This window comes from Protomyctophum parallelum (genome assembly GCF_964188405.1).
Source record: "Protomyctophum parallelum genome assembly, chromosome: 3".
Taxonomy (NCBI): Eukaryota; Metazoa; Chordata; class Actinopteri; order Myctophiformes; family Myctophidae; genus Protomyctophum; species Protomyctophum parallelum.
The window spans coordinates 29,618,090-29,633,138 of NC_139698.1; the positions used below are offsets into that span (position 1 = coordinate 29,618,090).

The window sequence follows — 15,049 nt, forward strand, 5'->3', positions numbered from 1 at the left end:
TACTGTTACTTTCTACAGTCAGGTTAGCAAGGTTTGTGAAATGATTTATTTTTTCTTATATCCTTTTGGAAATAAATTGTTGCAAGGGCCTGGAACACAACCAAACTCAGTCAAAGAAGTCAGATCCACTAGTGGTGACATTTACCAGAACAATCTGACATTTAATCACTTCCTTCCTGCTACAAAGCTTTGTAACTACAGGCTTGTGTGTGTGTGTGTGTGTGTGTGTGTGTGTGTGTGTGTGTGTGTGTGTGTGTGTGTGTGGTGTTTTCTCTGGCGGGTCACTGTGTGTGTAAACACATAATGTGTGTGATTGTAAGATGTCTGTTCTCATCACTCTGTCTTTATATCTCTGTCTGTGTCTGTCTGCACCTTGTCTATCACAGGCACAGGCACACACACACACACACACACACACGCACACGCACACGCACACGCACACGCATACACAAGAATCAAATGTGTTTAGCATCGTGTGTGTGTGCCTAAAAGGCTAACACAAAGAGCCCTAGGGGTTTGTTGCCATTGTGGTCTAGTTGTGGTTTTATGTCCGTTGGTACGGTACTGAATGTACTCTATAGAGTCATCAGTGAAAAGGAACTTGTCACAGGTCAAACACACAGCAACCGTACTTATTCTAGTAGCTGCTGAACACTTGACAACTGTTCCCTCTGGGTCCATTCATACATCTGTTGGTTATTGTCGTTTAGTGTTTGACAGCTTTCACTGGCAGCTTTTTGGAGCTTGATGCTGTGTCTCAGATAGTTTGTACTGTGGAGGTAACCTTTCTGTTTGATTCTATAGGGAAGAGCATGATTGGATTTCCTCAATTTACTTTAACTGCTACAATAACAAATACAATTCTGAGGATGTTTTATTCAAATAGTGTTACAGTGCCGAGCAGACGAGAGCTAAAGCATCAAATCCTTATCCTCTTTTTCTGTACTAACATTTAGACGTCCCCATATGTTTCAGTAGGCGGAGATCTCTGTTTGGCTGTGTGATGATGATAATAATAATATACAACAAAACTATCTCTAGATCCCTTTTGTTGTTTGGTTATTTGTTTTGTGATTTTTTTATTTTATACATTCTAACTAGAGGATGGAGCATTGGGGAAGTGCCTAAATGCATCACCTGAGCACATTTAGGAGTTAAGTATCTTGCTCAGCGACACTTCCACACACAGACTGCATGCCGGGGCGGTGATCCAGCAACCTTCTGATTACCAGACATCTTCTCTACCCACTCAGCTACGAGCACCCACACGTTTTATATGATTGGCTTTTATTGCGGTCTAGTGTTTCTATGAGGTCTTTGTATTGCTTTTACTGGTGCTTGTGAACCACAGTGAGCTAGTGCATCTCATGTTGGAAAAGTGCTACAGTATCAGTTTGAAGGACCACTTGTTCACATTTTTTTCCTACTCAGTCTGTGTCTCGGCTGTGGGCAGTTCAGAAACCCACGTCACATGGCAACAATGGCTTGCAGCATTGCATTACAACTTTTCAGGAATAGAACGCCTGCGGTTTCTATTAGCTTGCATTCCCCATCGATGTTGTCACTGGTGGACGGGTTTCTGAATCTGAACTGCCCACAGCCCTCCCATGAGAGACAGGCTGAGTAGAAAAAAATTGTGTCCTTTACTAGAACATAGTGACAGTGAACTCTGTTGTTGCTATTTCACAGATGTGGAACATAATTAGTTACAACTACTGTACACTCTAGTTAATGTTATTTTTTGAGTACTACAAAAAGTATTTTCTTAGTTTTAGAGTTAGTGTTACAGTTTTTAATGTAGTATTGATTTAAAGTAGTATTGATTTAATCTAATTTCAGTACTGAAATTAGTATTTTGCTTTCCACAGCTTGACAACATGGACTTGTCATGTAAATGACTGACTGATAGACGTCACGTGAAGTGTTTCTAGAGCAGGGGTTCTCAACGTTTTTAGCTGTGGACCCCCGGAAATGGTTTGGCCATGTCTTGTGGCCCCCGCCCCGCAGCGGGTGTTTAAATAATTTGGGGACCCGCCAAAATAATTTGGCGACCCCCCCCTAGGTTGTCGCGACTCGCGACCCACGGATTGAGAACACCTGTTCTAGAGGATGAACACATGGTACAGCTGACCCCAGATCAGACAATGTGGGGACTATTGTGAAGTGCTTCTAGTGGATAAACACATGGTTTGTGAGAAGTGGTAATAATAATGGATTGCATTTTTATATCGCTTAGTTTTCTATGCACTACGTGGCTACTTAAAGCGCTTTAGAATAGTCCATTCATTCATACATGGGAGGTGAAGCGGTGAACAATCAACTCCAGCGTCCTCACTTCCCACATTCACACACCAACGGTGGCAAACACTGGAGGCAATGTGGGGTTCAGTGTCTTGCCTAAGGACACTTCAACATGTATACAGGAGGAGCCGGGATTCGACCCATGGATCATCTATGTGAGCATGTTGCACACTCCACTGGTTCTGTACATGACCGGCAGCCGTTCTGCTTACTGTCCGAGGTCTTGTCTTTGAGGATATAAGGTTACAATGTCCACTGCATGTGCATTACTGACATGTCTGTGTCTGTGGGCGACTTTGAAGTTTGAACTCGCACTCAAGTACTGTCCACACAAAATAATGCCAACCGTAGCTAGTTGTAAACTATGCATTGTTTTGTATTTTGTTTTTCAAGGGCATCGTCATTGGATCGCATGTGGCTCCATGAATAATAATAAGCTGTCTTTAGTTTTCTCATAGGAAAAGCTAGAGCTCTCACCAGATGTTCAGATAATGCATTATATAAATGCATATTTCTGGCCCTCAAATCTGATAGGCTAAAGACGTGTTTGGAGCTGTTGATAAAATACTTGATTTAAATTGTCACATACCGATCAACTGATACTATTGTGAAAATAATTGCATCTTTAATGTAGCCTCAGGTCGTAATATGTAGCCACATAATGCCAACTGCTTGCTTTGCATATAAATGGCTTTATACGGGTTTCTCTACAGTCCCTCTGGGTGTCTTTCTGTCACTATTCTCATAAAGGAATACATACGAGATGAGAGACACAATAAAAAAGGAACAGGTGTTTGGAACGCGTTGGGAGACACCCACTTCCTCCTGTCAATTAAACAGATTTACTTTATGATCCTTGAGATTCTCTTTAGCCGTCAGGATCTGCTTGACGTCTCATCTCTTATATGGAGGAATGCAAATTGTTGGGAGATGGATGTCATGGCTGGATGAGAGTCATGAGACTAGGGGAGACGGCGTAGCAATTCAAGCCTTCTTCACAGAGGCATCGTCTGAAAATAGATCTACATGAAAGAGCTAGGTGAGAACGTATGATCATTTAAACTCCCTCCTTATCAGCAGCATCGACTGAGATTTCTTCCACCCCATACCTTAAGTCCAGGAACTAGGAGGTGGAATAATTGAAGTGCTCCCTTTCTATTGGTAACAAAGAACATTCAAACAGTAGACAGGCTCAGTTTGTGTGAATTATTTTCTCTCACTCTCTTAAGATATTATTCTCTCTACTCTTAATTTGTACCTGTCCTGTGTTGCTGATATTGCTGCTATGACATCTGAATTTCTCCATGGGTATCAAAAAAGGTTTCTCTTATCTTAATTCTCTCTAATGCTGTCCGTGTTTTCTTTACGTGCCTTTAATATTCTTCAAGACCTGGAAGATATGCTGCACTAAATTGCAGAAGGCAATATATTCTCTTCAGTTTTAGCAGCAGTGTGGCTTGGGGTTGAATTTAACCTGCATGACATGAAGTATGACAATAAAAAAAATAATGGTACGTTATGTGATAGTTCTTTTGGGTGCTCTGAATGGATGGGTGCGCTGAACGTTTTTTAAGTTGTTGTTGGCCCTTTAGCCAGCCTACTCCTCATGCTCCGTTTGATATATTTCACGAGCCTGTGTCCTCTCTCCACAAGACCTCTGTTCCACTTGACCACTAACTCCATCTTTTCCATTTTTCCAATCCCATTCCTGGCCCCTCCACCTCCCTTCTGTGTGACTGGGACCCCTTAGTGGCCACCAGGGGTGAGTTATTAGTGCCCAAGGAGGCAGAGAAATGATTTCATTGCGTATTCAGGTGCAGGGATGGATGGCTTTCGGAGACAGTCGAGGGAGTGCTGGGGTGGAGAGCCTCTGTTGAGAATAAATATACCTGTCTCCTGCTGATGCATGGGGCTCGCACGCACAGCAATGCAAATCAACCAGCATCTCCCAGGCGAAAGTGGCTTCCAGCATTACTCACCCGTTCCCAGCTGGATCCAGCCTACAGACGTACCAGATTTAGATGAGGCTGTCTGTGTGGAGCAATGCACTCAACAGTGTCTTCCATACAGAAGCACGAAGCAGTGAGTTTGGGTTCCTGGGCGTTGATAATGTGAGACGCCGCAGCGGCTCGCCTCGCTGGATTTCCCAGGTGACTCCCGCATGCCGCTGTTCATTACCCCGCCTGACTGCCACATAATTAGGATGCATATTGAGGCGGGCAGGGGAGGGAAAAAAAAGATCAGACTAGGGCTGTAAAATAATTTGCATGCCATCTATGACCATAATTTGTGATGTTATAATTAAAATGACAATTATTATATTCAAGCTTTGTGTGTGTGTGTGTGTGTGTGTGTGTGTGTGTGTGTGTGTGTGTGTGTGTGTGTGTGTGTGTGTGTGTGTGTGTGTGTGTGTGTGTGTGTGTGTGTGTGTGTACATTATATCTCAATAATATTTATCACTATCGCCCACCCCTAGTGTGTGTGACTTCATACCTTCCTGAGATTTCATGGCAGTATTTATTTTAAAATAAACTGTCTCCTGCAATGCTGTGTGTCTAGTTATATTTCAGAAGCAGAATCAACTTGAATTAATATCACATGATTACAAGTGAAAGAGTGGGTGAACTTATTTATACAAAGATTTGTACACAGAACGTGTCAGGAGAGCACAGACCGTCAAATTTAAAAATTGCAATACATTAGTACTGTCACTACTAAAGGCTTCTTGAGCAGGTGGAAAACACAGCATAATAAAATAAAATGACATGGATAGGTATGGGCTTTAAACTCACAGTTTCATGTGATGTGCATGGTTATTGCGACTGTAGGTCGCAGATTACTATGAAAACCTGCAAAACCTGTCCGTCCGTCAGTCGATCCGTCACGCCTCCATATATGGCCGTCAGTCCATCAAGCCTCGTGACACGTCACGCTCCATATGGCCGTTTCCATATATGAAGATCACGACCCCTACCTCATCAAACCCTGTATAGCCATACATGTAGAAGTCTCCTAGATCATATGGAGCCGGCCAGCAACATCATCTGACCACAAACCCTTAGACCTCCAATTCTCCATATATGGATAATGGAGCTGACCTGTTCTGACATTCCATATGTTGATCCTCCCCACCCGTCCTTCCTTTTCGATGTCTCTTTTTTGACTGAAATATGTCCATTCAAACTAGACGGGCCCGCCCCGAAGTTATTAGTGCAGCCACGCCCGGCAGCTGGCGAAAGCTAGAGTTCTCAACAAGCCCGAAAATGAAGGCCCGGCCCTACCTGGGCTCTCTTCAAGAGAGTAAGAGTTCTGATTAAATGCACATATTAAAGTAGAGCACCTCTCACAGAATAACACACGTGCAGACACACCTGGGGGCTGTTAAACCAATTGCCAATTCCTGCTACATTTTTATTTGATGGCAATTCTTCCGTCAGAGCCTCTGAGCCTATGTTTATTTGTGCCTTCTGGGGAAAGGACTAGAAGGTTTCTGACATGATTTCAGATTATGTTAAGTTTGCAGGGTATATATCTGCTATAGAGGGGGTTGGTGCTTAGTTTATTTTTCACAAGATGAAAAAGACCTGATGTGTCAGCCTTGTCCAACTGCAGAGCTGCTGAAGAGGTTGTTGATGTGAGGCACGACAAGCAGGGCAACATGGCAAACAACTATTATAAATATTGCTAAACTAGGAACTGGGTTGCAGTCAAATCTGGAGTGTTGATCTAAAGGCCTGTTGATACTCCAGTTTTAGGTGAAATGGTGACCACAAAAAACATGAAATCACACCGTGGCCGCGGTGATTCACACTCACCGCTCACCCAAACACATCTCTCTGTTTTAACCACAGTCACCTCGCCCACCAGTTCATTAAGTATGCCTCATTTGCCTGATGGGTGGCACTCCTAACACTGTTTTTCATTGTGTTCTCACATACATTACTGTACATATTGTATACAGTATATACTTCTCAAGTAGCCTTCAGCCATGTGAAATGGTTTTACATGGCAATGTCTCAGCCATGACTTTTGGACACATTATCACATTATACTGTATAATATTCAGAAGAATGTCTGCCTTCACTGTGCGTTGACACAGTGATTTCAGGGGAAATAGTGAATATTGGTGCAGCGAGTGCTCCTTTCTTTGTCCTGACAGATGAGCCATGTCTATCCTGACGTTCCTGGTAAGCCCTGGCCTGGGCTCCCGTGCAGCGCTCGGCTCTCATTTCCTGCTCCTGGGTGATGAGTCTTTGTAGGCCAGAGTCTGCAGGCTTCATTGACAGAAGCAGCAGGGAATTATATAGTGGCAGAGTCTTTGGATGTGTCAGGTCTCGTATCTCTGGCAGTCCTATTAGAAATAGATCCAGTGCAGATCAATTAACCTTTGACCCCTGGCATTACATCCACGTAGCAACTGCTCAGCATGAGTGATACATCAAAGCCCAGAGGGAGAGTGTCATCTCCCCCCCCCCCCCCCCCCCCCCTCCCTGCTGGTTGGCTGCATATTGTTCTCACCCAGTCGACTGAGGTCACATGATGTTGAGGAAACTGTGGTGTCTCATCCTGCAGTCACGTGACGTGTAAACTGTAAAGGTGACTCTCCAAACCAAAGCGACTGTTTCCAACTCCAACAGACATGCAGCAGACTAGAATTTAGTTAAGCACAAACCAGTCGACCGATGGAACATTGTTTTTGCCCATGCAAAGTAGCATGCAGCGTTGCCAGGTCTGCTTATTATAAGTGACTTTGGGCTTTTTTCCCCTGTAAAGTCGCTTAAATATTCATAGTTGCGGGTTGCTTTAGTTTGGGCTTGTTTCTGAAGTGTAGTTGGTTATTTGGTCTTGCTTTCAAGGATATTTTTTGAAATAGCTGATGTAATAGGGGTGGAACTCGTTGCTTCTTTTGGGCTTGTTTTCATAGGTCACCTGGTTGTTTGTTTCACTCACAAAATCTGGCAACACCGGAGTTTCATACCAAAACAAAACACTCGTAACATTTTGGCTAGCTTTGCTTTTGATTTGATCCATGGTATAGGAATTGAGAGTTGAGATTTATAATATATCTAGTTCAAAGGTGCGACGCTGACAGGATAATGTATCTGGCTTATCAGGCCTGCTTCTACACCAGTAGTCAGCCCTGAAACATGACGGACATTTTGTGTAAAACCTGCTACGCCTACACCAGTAGCAGACTAGAGGTCCACTCATCACTACCACACAGATATTGACGGCTACCAAACATGCTCGGTTCACCTCCCAATTGGTGCCGATTCGACTCGTTGGAGAGATGGCCTAGAGTGTGGGCAGGATGGGGCTTCCTGAGGGTCCATTGTGCTCCAGTGGATTTACAGTCTGGAGTGAAGGTTCTCAAACTATGATTTGGCATCAAGTGGGGTTGCACATTGACTGCAAAAGTATGTTTTTTCTTGTTTTGAAAAGCATAGTGTTACGACCCCCTGTCTAGGGTAAGGGGAGGTGACATAATAATGAGGAGACAGCTTTCACAAAAGAAGATTTGTTTATTACTCTCCTTTTTTCTCTTTTGACAGAGACAAAAACTTGTCAATTCTTTGTTTGTTCAAAGAAATAATGGCTTCAGGGTGTCTGTTACATTGAAGAAAAACTTACTATCTAAGAAAAGGAAATTACCCCTAACTAAAGTCCCTAACAAACAAAAATACAGTTACTAACCTCACTACACTAACTAACAAAATACAGTAAATGGGATTCAAACAAAACTATCAAACACCCCTACGGGATGGTAAAGCAGGGATTCACATTACATGGGAAATACAAAAGTACAATAAATAACTGACTATCAAAAATAAGAGCAAATACTAAAGGTTACTTAATAACTCATAACTGACATGAAACTGGGATAACAAAATAGAACGTACTCAAAGGAACTGAAGACAGACTAACTAAGAAACAGAATAGCAAAGCAAACAAAAGAAAAAGGCAACATGGGTGGAGGACAAGAGGGATGGAGTCTCCGCTGCAGAATTAGCTGTCGTTCTCACAACAGTCAGGACAGACTGAGCACATTTATAGACAGCAGGGCCCAGCTGCTGGGAACCAATGAGGAATAAGGGGTAGGTCCAGGTAGGACCTGTCATGATTGCAGCCACCTGCTTTCAATTGACCAGTCAAGTCATCAGCACCACACCCATTCTCTACATTCTCCATTCACCTCCATTCATGACCTTAGAGAACACAAAAGGGAAACAATATAACACAGGCCACCAACATATCCAACTCATCACAATTATTCCCAAATTAACTAAACACAATAACAACAATACTAATCATAAGGACAGCGGTCCGTAACACATAGCCTATGAATTCAAATGTATTCTCTTTTTTTTTTTTTTTTTAAGATATTTTTTGTGGCTTACGCCTTTTATTGATTTTTTAAGGGATAGAAAGTAGGCTGACAGGAAACGGGAGAGAGATGGGGGGATGACATGCGGTAAAGGCCGTGTCGGGTCCGGGAGTCGAACCCGCGGCACACCGCGACTGGATCACCAGTCCGGTGCCCAGACCGTTACGCTACGGCCTGGGCCTGTATTCTCTTTTTTATTAAGGTTCTAGCAACAGATAGGGTTGACTATAATGTATGCTTCCATTTACAACTGTGTATAACACTTTATAGCTACATTAACAAAATAAATCAAAATAAATGTATTCTTTAATTTCTTTTTTAAATATGATTCATGTCACCAAATAATGACCCCTGTGGGTGAATCATTAGCACAGTGTGTCTGCTGGATATCCCATTTACATTTGTTTAATGCCAGATTAGCCAAAAGAATGAGCTGTAATAAAGCCACAGCGCATGGTGGAGGTCACCTTCAGGATGGCTTTATGGCCATTTTCGCTATCATGTTGCGTTCCTCGACAGCGTTGACATGAGCTCCTCGTCATGTGAGCTAGAGATTTTTCAAGCTGCCCAATGTTAGTGTGTCATTTTCACACCACTGTGCTAATGTGAGATATGGCAACAGATTTAGGCAGCAGAGACAACTGCACATTATTCAGTGCAGCTATTAACGCAGCTATTAAACACAATTTGAAAAAAGAAAATCTCTTTTTGGTGCATGGAATATGGCAGCTTCTAATGTACTATATCACATTATGGGTCCCAGCCCTCTGTGAGATATATTGCTATTTGTATGTCACACGTGCATGAGTGTCTTGTTTGCATGTTTATTGGGTGGGATGCTAATGCTTTCATTTTACCAGAACTTGAGTCAGGGGTAATTACAGCCCATAGTTTGATTAATTGTAAGTCTGAGTGGTGAGCGTGCTGTATGTTCACAACATTGCTTTTGGTGATAGCATGCCATGTCACTATGGTTGTTTGGTGGCTGGCTGTTATTAATGAGTGTCTGGGTGAAAGGTGGAGTGGGAAATGGATGTGGGTTTGTTGTCTGGGCATCTGTCCCACCAAGGGGATCAGAGGTGAGATCATGGTGGAATTCAGCCTGGATGAGCTACAATCATACACTCACAAACAGGCAGAACAATATCCACAATAACACAGCCAAGGCTATTGTGTCAAGTGAATGTTTCTGAAGAGGGACTGACCGTAGTCAGGACTATAGATAACACGGAGGTCGTCATGAGGAAATTACTAGAGGATTTATCTTCTGTGAGAAAATTAATTTTAAGATGTTGGAAAACTTTTGCTAGTAAAGCTAATGGTAACGTCATTTTCATCTAATTCAAATGACCATGATAACAGTTATCTAGTTAGTAAACAACTGAGTAGCTAACCTGTGGTCTTTCTTATCCAAGAGAGAATAAACATAAAGAAGGACACACATAAGTGCATACCAACAGGTTTAAATCAGGGGTCATGTGTTTTTTTTTTATTATTATAAACACATTGAAACTGAGTCCCTTTTACAAGGGGTTTAACAAGGGTTTTTTGTTTATGGGTTGAATGGGTTTTAAATTTTAAGTGGTTAGCCAATTACATTGCATGAACTCAAACTCCTGGAGCTTGTAGTAATTGGGTAGTGGTCAAGGAGGACCATCAATTATTAATGCTCTCTGTCTAATAAAAGATGATTTCAGCACAGACCAATAAAATGTGTCTGGTGCACTAACCACTATTGTTTCTCTGTGTCATCTCAGCGGCTGGCTGCACCTTCGATGAGGATTCAGACCCCAATCTGTGTGACTTCACTCAGGGGGAGGAGGACGACTTTGACTGGCAGCTGTTCCGGACGCACAACACACCTCATGCCAGCGCTGATCTCCTGCGTGGTGAGTGTTATGACATTAAAGTTTATTTGGCTATTTTTTGTTTTACAGTGTATCCAGTGTATGGGGTTTACGCCCACCATGTTAGTTTAGTGGAAACTCAGATGCTCTCTGAGTTTAAGACATCCACCAATGTGCCTCAGTGTACAATTTACAATGTAAGCATTTAGCAGACACTCTGCATTTAGCAGCTGAATGCATTAATTTGGCTGTGGTGTGGCTGAGAGATTGTGACAGCGCTCAAATCAACCTTGAGATGACCAGCGTCCATTTTTAATTCATCAGCATTAATCAAGCAGGCAGCAACCTGGTGGTGTCTGCTTCCTGCTAACCCCCGAGCATCACTTTGATGTTAACCAGTCTCGTCCTGGCTAATGGAAACACACAATTTACTGACACTGTCTGGGAGATGGCATGCATAGTTTATGAGGAGCTCCTCTGCTTCGCTCCGTATTTGCAAACACCCTACCAAGGGAAATTGACAAAAAGCTTCTTGACAGAGATATGTGTGGTTGTGGAGGGGTTGTGGTGGCCTCACCCCTGCATACATGCCAACTGTCCAGGAGAGTGATTCAGATTCTTAACTTCTTCCCTCATAACTACTAACCAGCCAGTCAGTGAACTGTGAAAGTTAATTATAAGAGACAGGACCGAACTCATTCTTGCAAAAAACAAACACAAAACATGTTAATTTGGTATTGAAACAAAGGATAATGTGGTAACTGATGTGGCAACTTATTGTGGCAGAATAAATAAGTGTGATGCCAAAAATAAATTAGAAATGTCAAATGTGATGTGATTTGGAGGAAAACATGAATGTGTAACAACATACGGTACACACTATTCAAGAGCGGTTAATTAAATAGACATTTTACTGAGGGATCATGGAGCTTCCCTGAGGAACACCGTGGCTACATGCGTGTGATTCTGATTGGTATATGTAGGACAGTTCTCTGGCTCTGTGCTCATAGAATGTATACCTGGCTTGATAAATGATGATAATCCTGAAACAGTTGGACTGCACCTCTACTCTCTCACCTCTGCATCATCAGCATTCCAGACAGAATCTGCCCACAGCCACCAAGCACACAGGATAATTAATAATTTTCCCTTCAGGTTTAATTAAAGCTTACTGCCTCGTCAGACGACCTTTACAGCATTCTGGGACCTTCATCAGAATGGAAGAACAGGTGGAAATAAGATGCTACAGTATTTTCTCAACATGATGAGGTCACAGTGAGCTGTTTTTGAGAGCCAAGATGTTGTGTGGAACTTTTTACCTGTCCTTCAGGCTCGAAGGAGAGGAGAGACCTTTGTTATTTCCATGGGGAAAATTCAGTTCCAGCTTCGCCCTGGAGCTGCAATTCTGATTGTGCTCAGATGGTCATGATGAGTGCTCAGGGGGAAGCTGTTAAGGGTTAAGTCATATCATATATCAATACTTGCACACGTAGACATGGGAGGGCTAGGAGGCGAACCGGTGACCTACCGATTACCGGGTGACCTCTCTAAGGTATGTCCACTCCTTGAAACATTGTGAATCATCAGTCATGTTATTAATATGATGAAGTGTCATAACCCAATAATACATTATACATTAGTGACTCCAGTTGACTTTAAACCATGGCAGGTTTCATTGAGTTACTTTAGTTCGATCTCTTCATGGTATGTCTGCATCAGAATTATGCTTCTACTGTATGCTTGTTTCTCTCCTAATCCTGCTGTGTTTAATCCGGCCTGTGTCTATTTACAGTGGACCAGTCCACTATTAACTTTCTGTTGCTGGGAAATTGCTATCCAGGGAAGATTAGTAAACACCGCTGAGATAGCAACAGAGCATGGAGCTCCCAGGAGAAATTTTGCACTACATTTCTCATGCGTGGGAAAAGTGTTAAGACCAAAATAAAAAAGAGGCTAATTCATTACATTGTCAGGGTTTAATTCACTAGACTGGTGCCTGGCTGCTTATGTTTTCATTCCACTAATACCCAATGTCCACACGTTCTCAATGCCCCTGCCGACAGATTCAGTAGCGCAGCTCGGAATCTGTTCTTGAGAGAATACTATCCACTAAGCCAGTGGTTTTCAACCAGTGGTCCGGGGACCACCACTACATGATGGAGAGTTGGTAACCAAATGGTCCTTTATAGATTAACTCTTGAAAGCTTAAAATGAAACCCAATGGACCTGTAAGGGCCATTTGGCTCATCCTAGAGTTACGTTGCAGCGCAATATGGGAAGAAGGAAATTGCGGGAGTTGACAGACTTCATGTTTCTGCTGTGTTTTTAAACCCAGTATTGTGCCCTGCACATGTAGTAACGGATGGGTTATTAATTATTATGTGTTGTCGCACACACACACACACACTCACACACTCACTCACTCACTCACTCACTCACTCACTCACTCACTCACTCACGCACTTGTCAATTGAAGTCCCCCCGGCCCCGCGATGCCGTACAACATGGACCTGCGAGGTCCATGTTGTACGGCAGCTGCTTTAGCTGCGTTCACCAAGCGTAGTTGTGTGGCGTTTGCCGTGCGATAGGCGAGAGATGTCTTTTTCGGGTTACGCCGGCCGTCATGGGTCCTTATTAGTGTAGTCTAGTCAACACGACGTGGTGTTTGTCGATGCATACTGAGGTGTAGTCTAGTCAACACGGCGTGGTGTTTGTCGATGCATACTGAGGTGTAGTCTAGTGATAGTCAACACGACGTGGTGTTTGTCGATGAGTACTGAGGTGGAGTGTTCGCCTGTCCGGCACAGCAGCCAGAGGGGGAGGGGGCTGAGTGTGGAGCAGAGGCAGCGAGGTTGGACATTGAAGGGGTGGAAATCATCCCGGTCGCGTGGTTCATGTAACGCGTGTGTCACTGTGAAGGCCGTAGACTACAATACGCCATTGGACTGGCCCCATGAAGTGAACGGAGTTGCCGTAACTCAGCAAAGTGGTGACGGTTTTGACGTAGGCTTGTGGTGTTGCGCAAGAATGTGTTCTTTCATAGAAATGGGTATTGTACTGTAAATATGACAGTTGCATGGATGCAAAGCAGTGCGTGATGTCTGGACAGGCATGCTGTTGGTGTTGTGCAGGGTGAGATGTGTGCTTTTTTTTGTGAGGTGTGGTTTTGTAGGAGAAGGCGGACAAAGGATGGGCTGTTGCGCAGGCTATTACTGTGGCAGGATTATATTGTGATCAAGGTTGGCCTGTTATTATATCTCCTATGGTACAACAATACTGTATAGCAATGGAATTGTGGACAAAAGCTCATGGAATGGTGGCCTGTGACTCAAATGCAGAATAAATAATGGATCTTGATTGGTTGAAAACCACTGCACTAAGCTAGGGAGGGCAGATAATCCATGTAGTAAATGTAAAACACATCCTGTCTTCCATCTTGTGTCATCTTATCAGCAGTCTGTGCTAGTGCTGCCAACGAATATTCTATATCCGAATATATTTTCGAATCGAAAAAATAATGAATAACCGAATATATAAAATTAAGGTTTGAATTAAAAATAATAATACAAAATATTTTTTATTTATTATTATTATTAGTTTTCGCGAGACGGTGCCATGGGTAAGCGACGCGTTGTGACTTGTGAGCTTGTAGATTAGTTATATTTGCCACGCGACACGCCGACACCGGCATACATTAAAGAATAAATCAGCTCTGCCTCGTATTCTTCCTAAACGCAGACTACGCAGCGTAGCCTGCGTAGTGAGCACAGGGCGGGCGGGGCCGCGGGAGCCTTTTACGTTCTTTGCGCAGTGAGTGTACGCTGCTCAGAAGGGTGAAATCTTCCGTCAACAGCGTATCTAGTGATCAGAATCTGGGTCGGTGTTGTTTCGGACAGACGGGAGAATCATGAAGCGACTTTATCCTTTAGGAAATTATAAGAAGATAAAGAATATGCGTAAGGATGAAATGTGGTGCCGGGTCCGGCAGCAGCAGCAGCAGCAATGCAGTGTTCTGTTCTGTGAATTAATACTGCCTCCGTGCCTCATTTTGATAAGGCTGTGTGGTAGGATTGCTTAAGAAAAAAAAAGTTTTACTGGAGAAGGGAGAATGCATGCTTTGTGTTCCAACTCGGTTTTCAGCAGCACCAATGCGTGGAGAGAGAGTTGCGCCAGCAATGCAATCTTAAATGTTATGTCTCAGGTTGTATTGGTGTAAATATAATTATTAATAAATCCGAATGGCTCGAATTGATATCCGAAATCCGAATGGGTCGAATTGCTCAAATCCACGTGGGTTTTTAAAACGAATATCCGAATGTAATTTTTGGACAATTCCGGCAGCACTAGTCTGTGCCAGTGAGCCATGGAGGACAATGACATTAGTAGTGTGTAATTCTTTCTAACCCCTGCCTGGCCTCCACTCTGCAGCATGGCCCAGCTGTGTGTCACCGTGTGTCATTGCACTGACCCCTGTGTGTTTCCAGACAAGCATGCACACACACACACACACACACAC

General features: G+C 43.2%; 1 protein-coding gene across 2 annotated transcripts in view; it reads left to right on the plus strand.

Moving 5' to 3' along the window:
* The window catches only part of LOC310856186 (receptor-type tyrosine-protein phosphatase U), a 228,045-nt gene that overhangs the window by 46,805 nt on the left and 166,191 nt on the right, over positions 1–15,049 (plus strand). For both annotated transcript variants that reach the window (XM_083761435.1, XM_083761436.1), the window contains exon 2: positions 10,444–10,575. In XM_083761435.1, the coding sequence (XP_083617561.1) occupies positions 10,444–10,575 (132 nt within the window). The remainder of the gene's footprint in view (positions 1–10,443; positions 10,576–15,049) is intronic.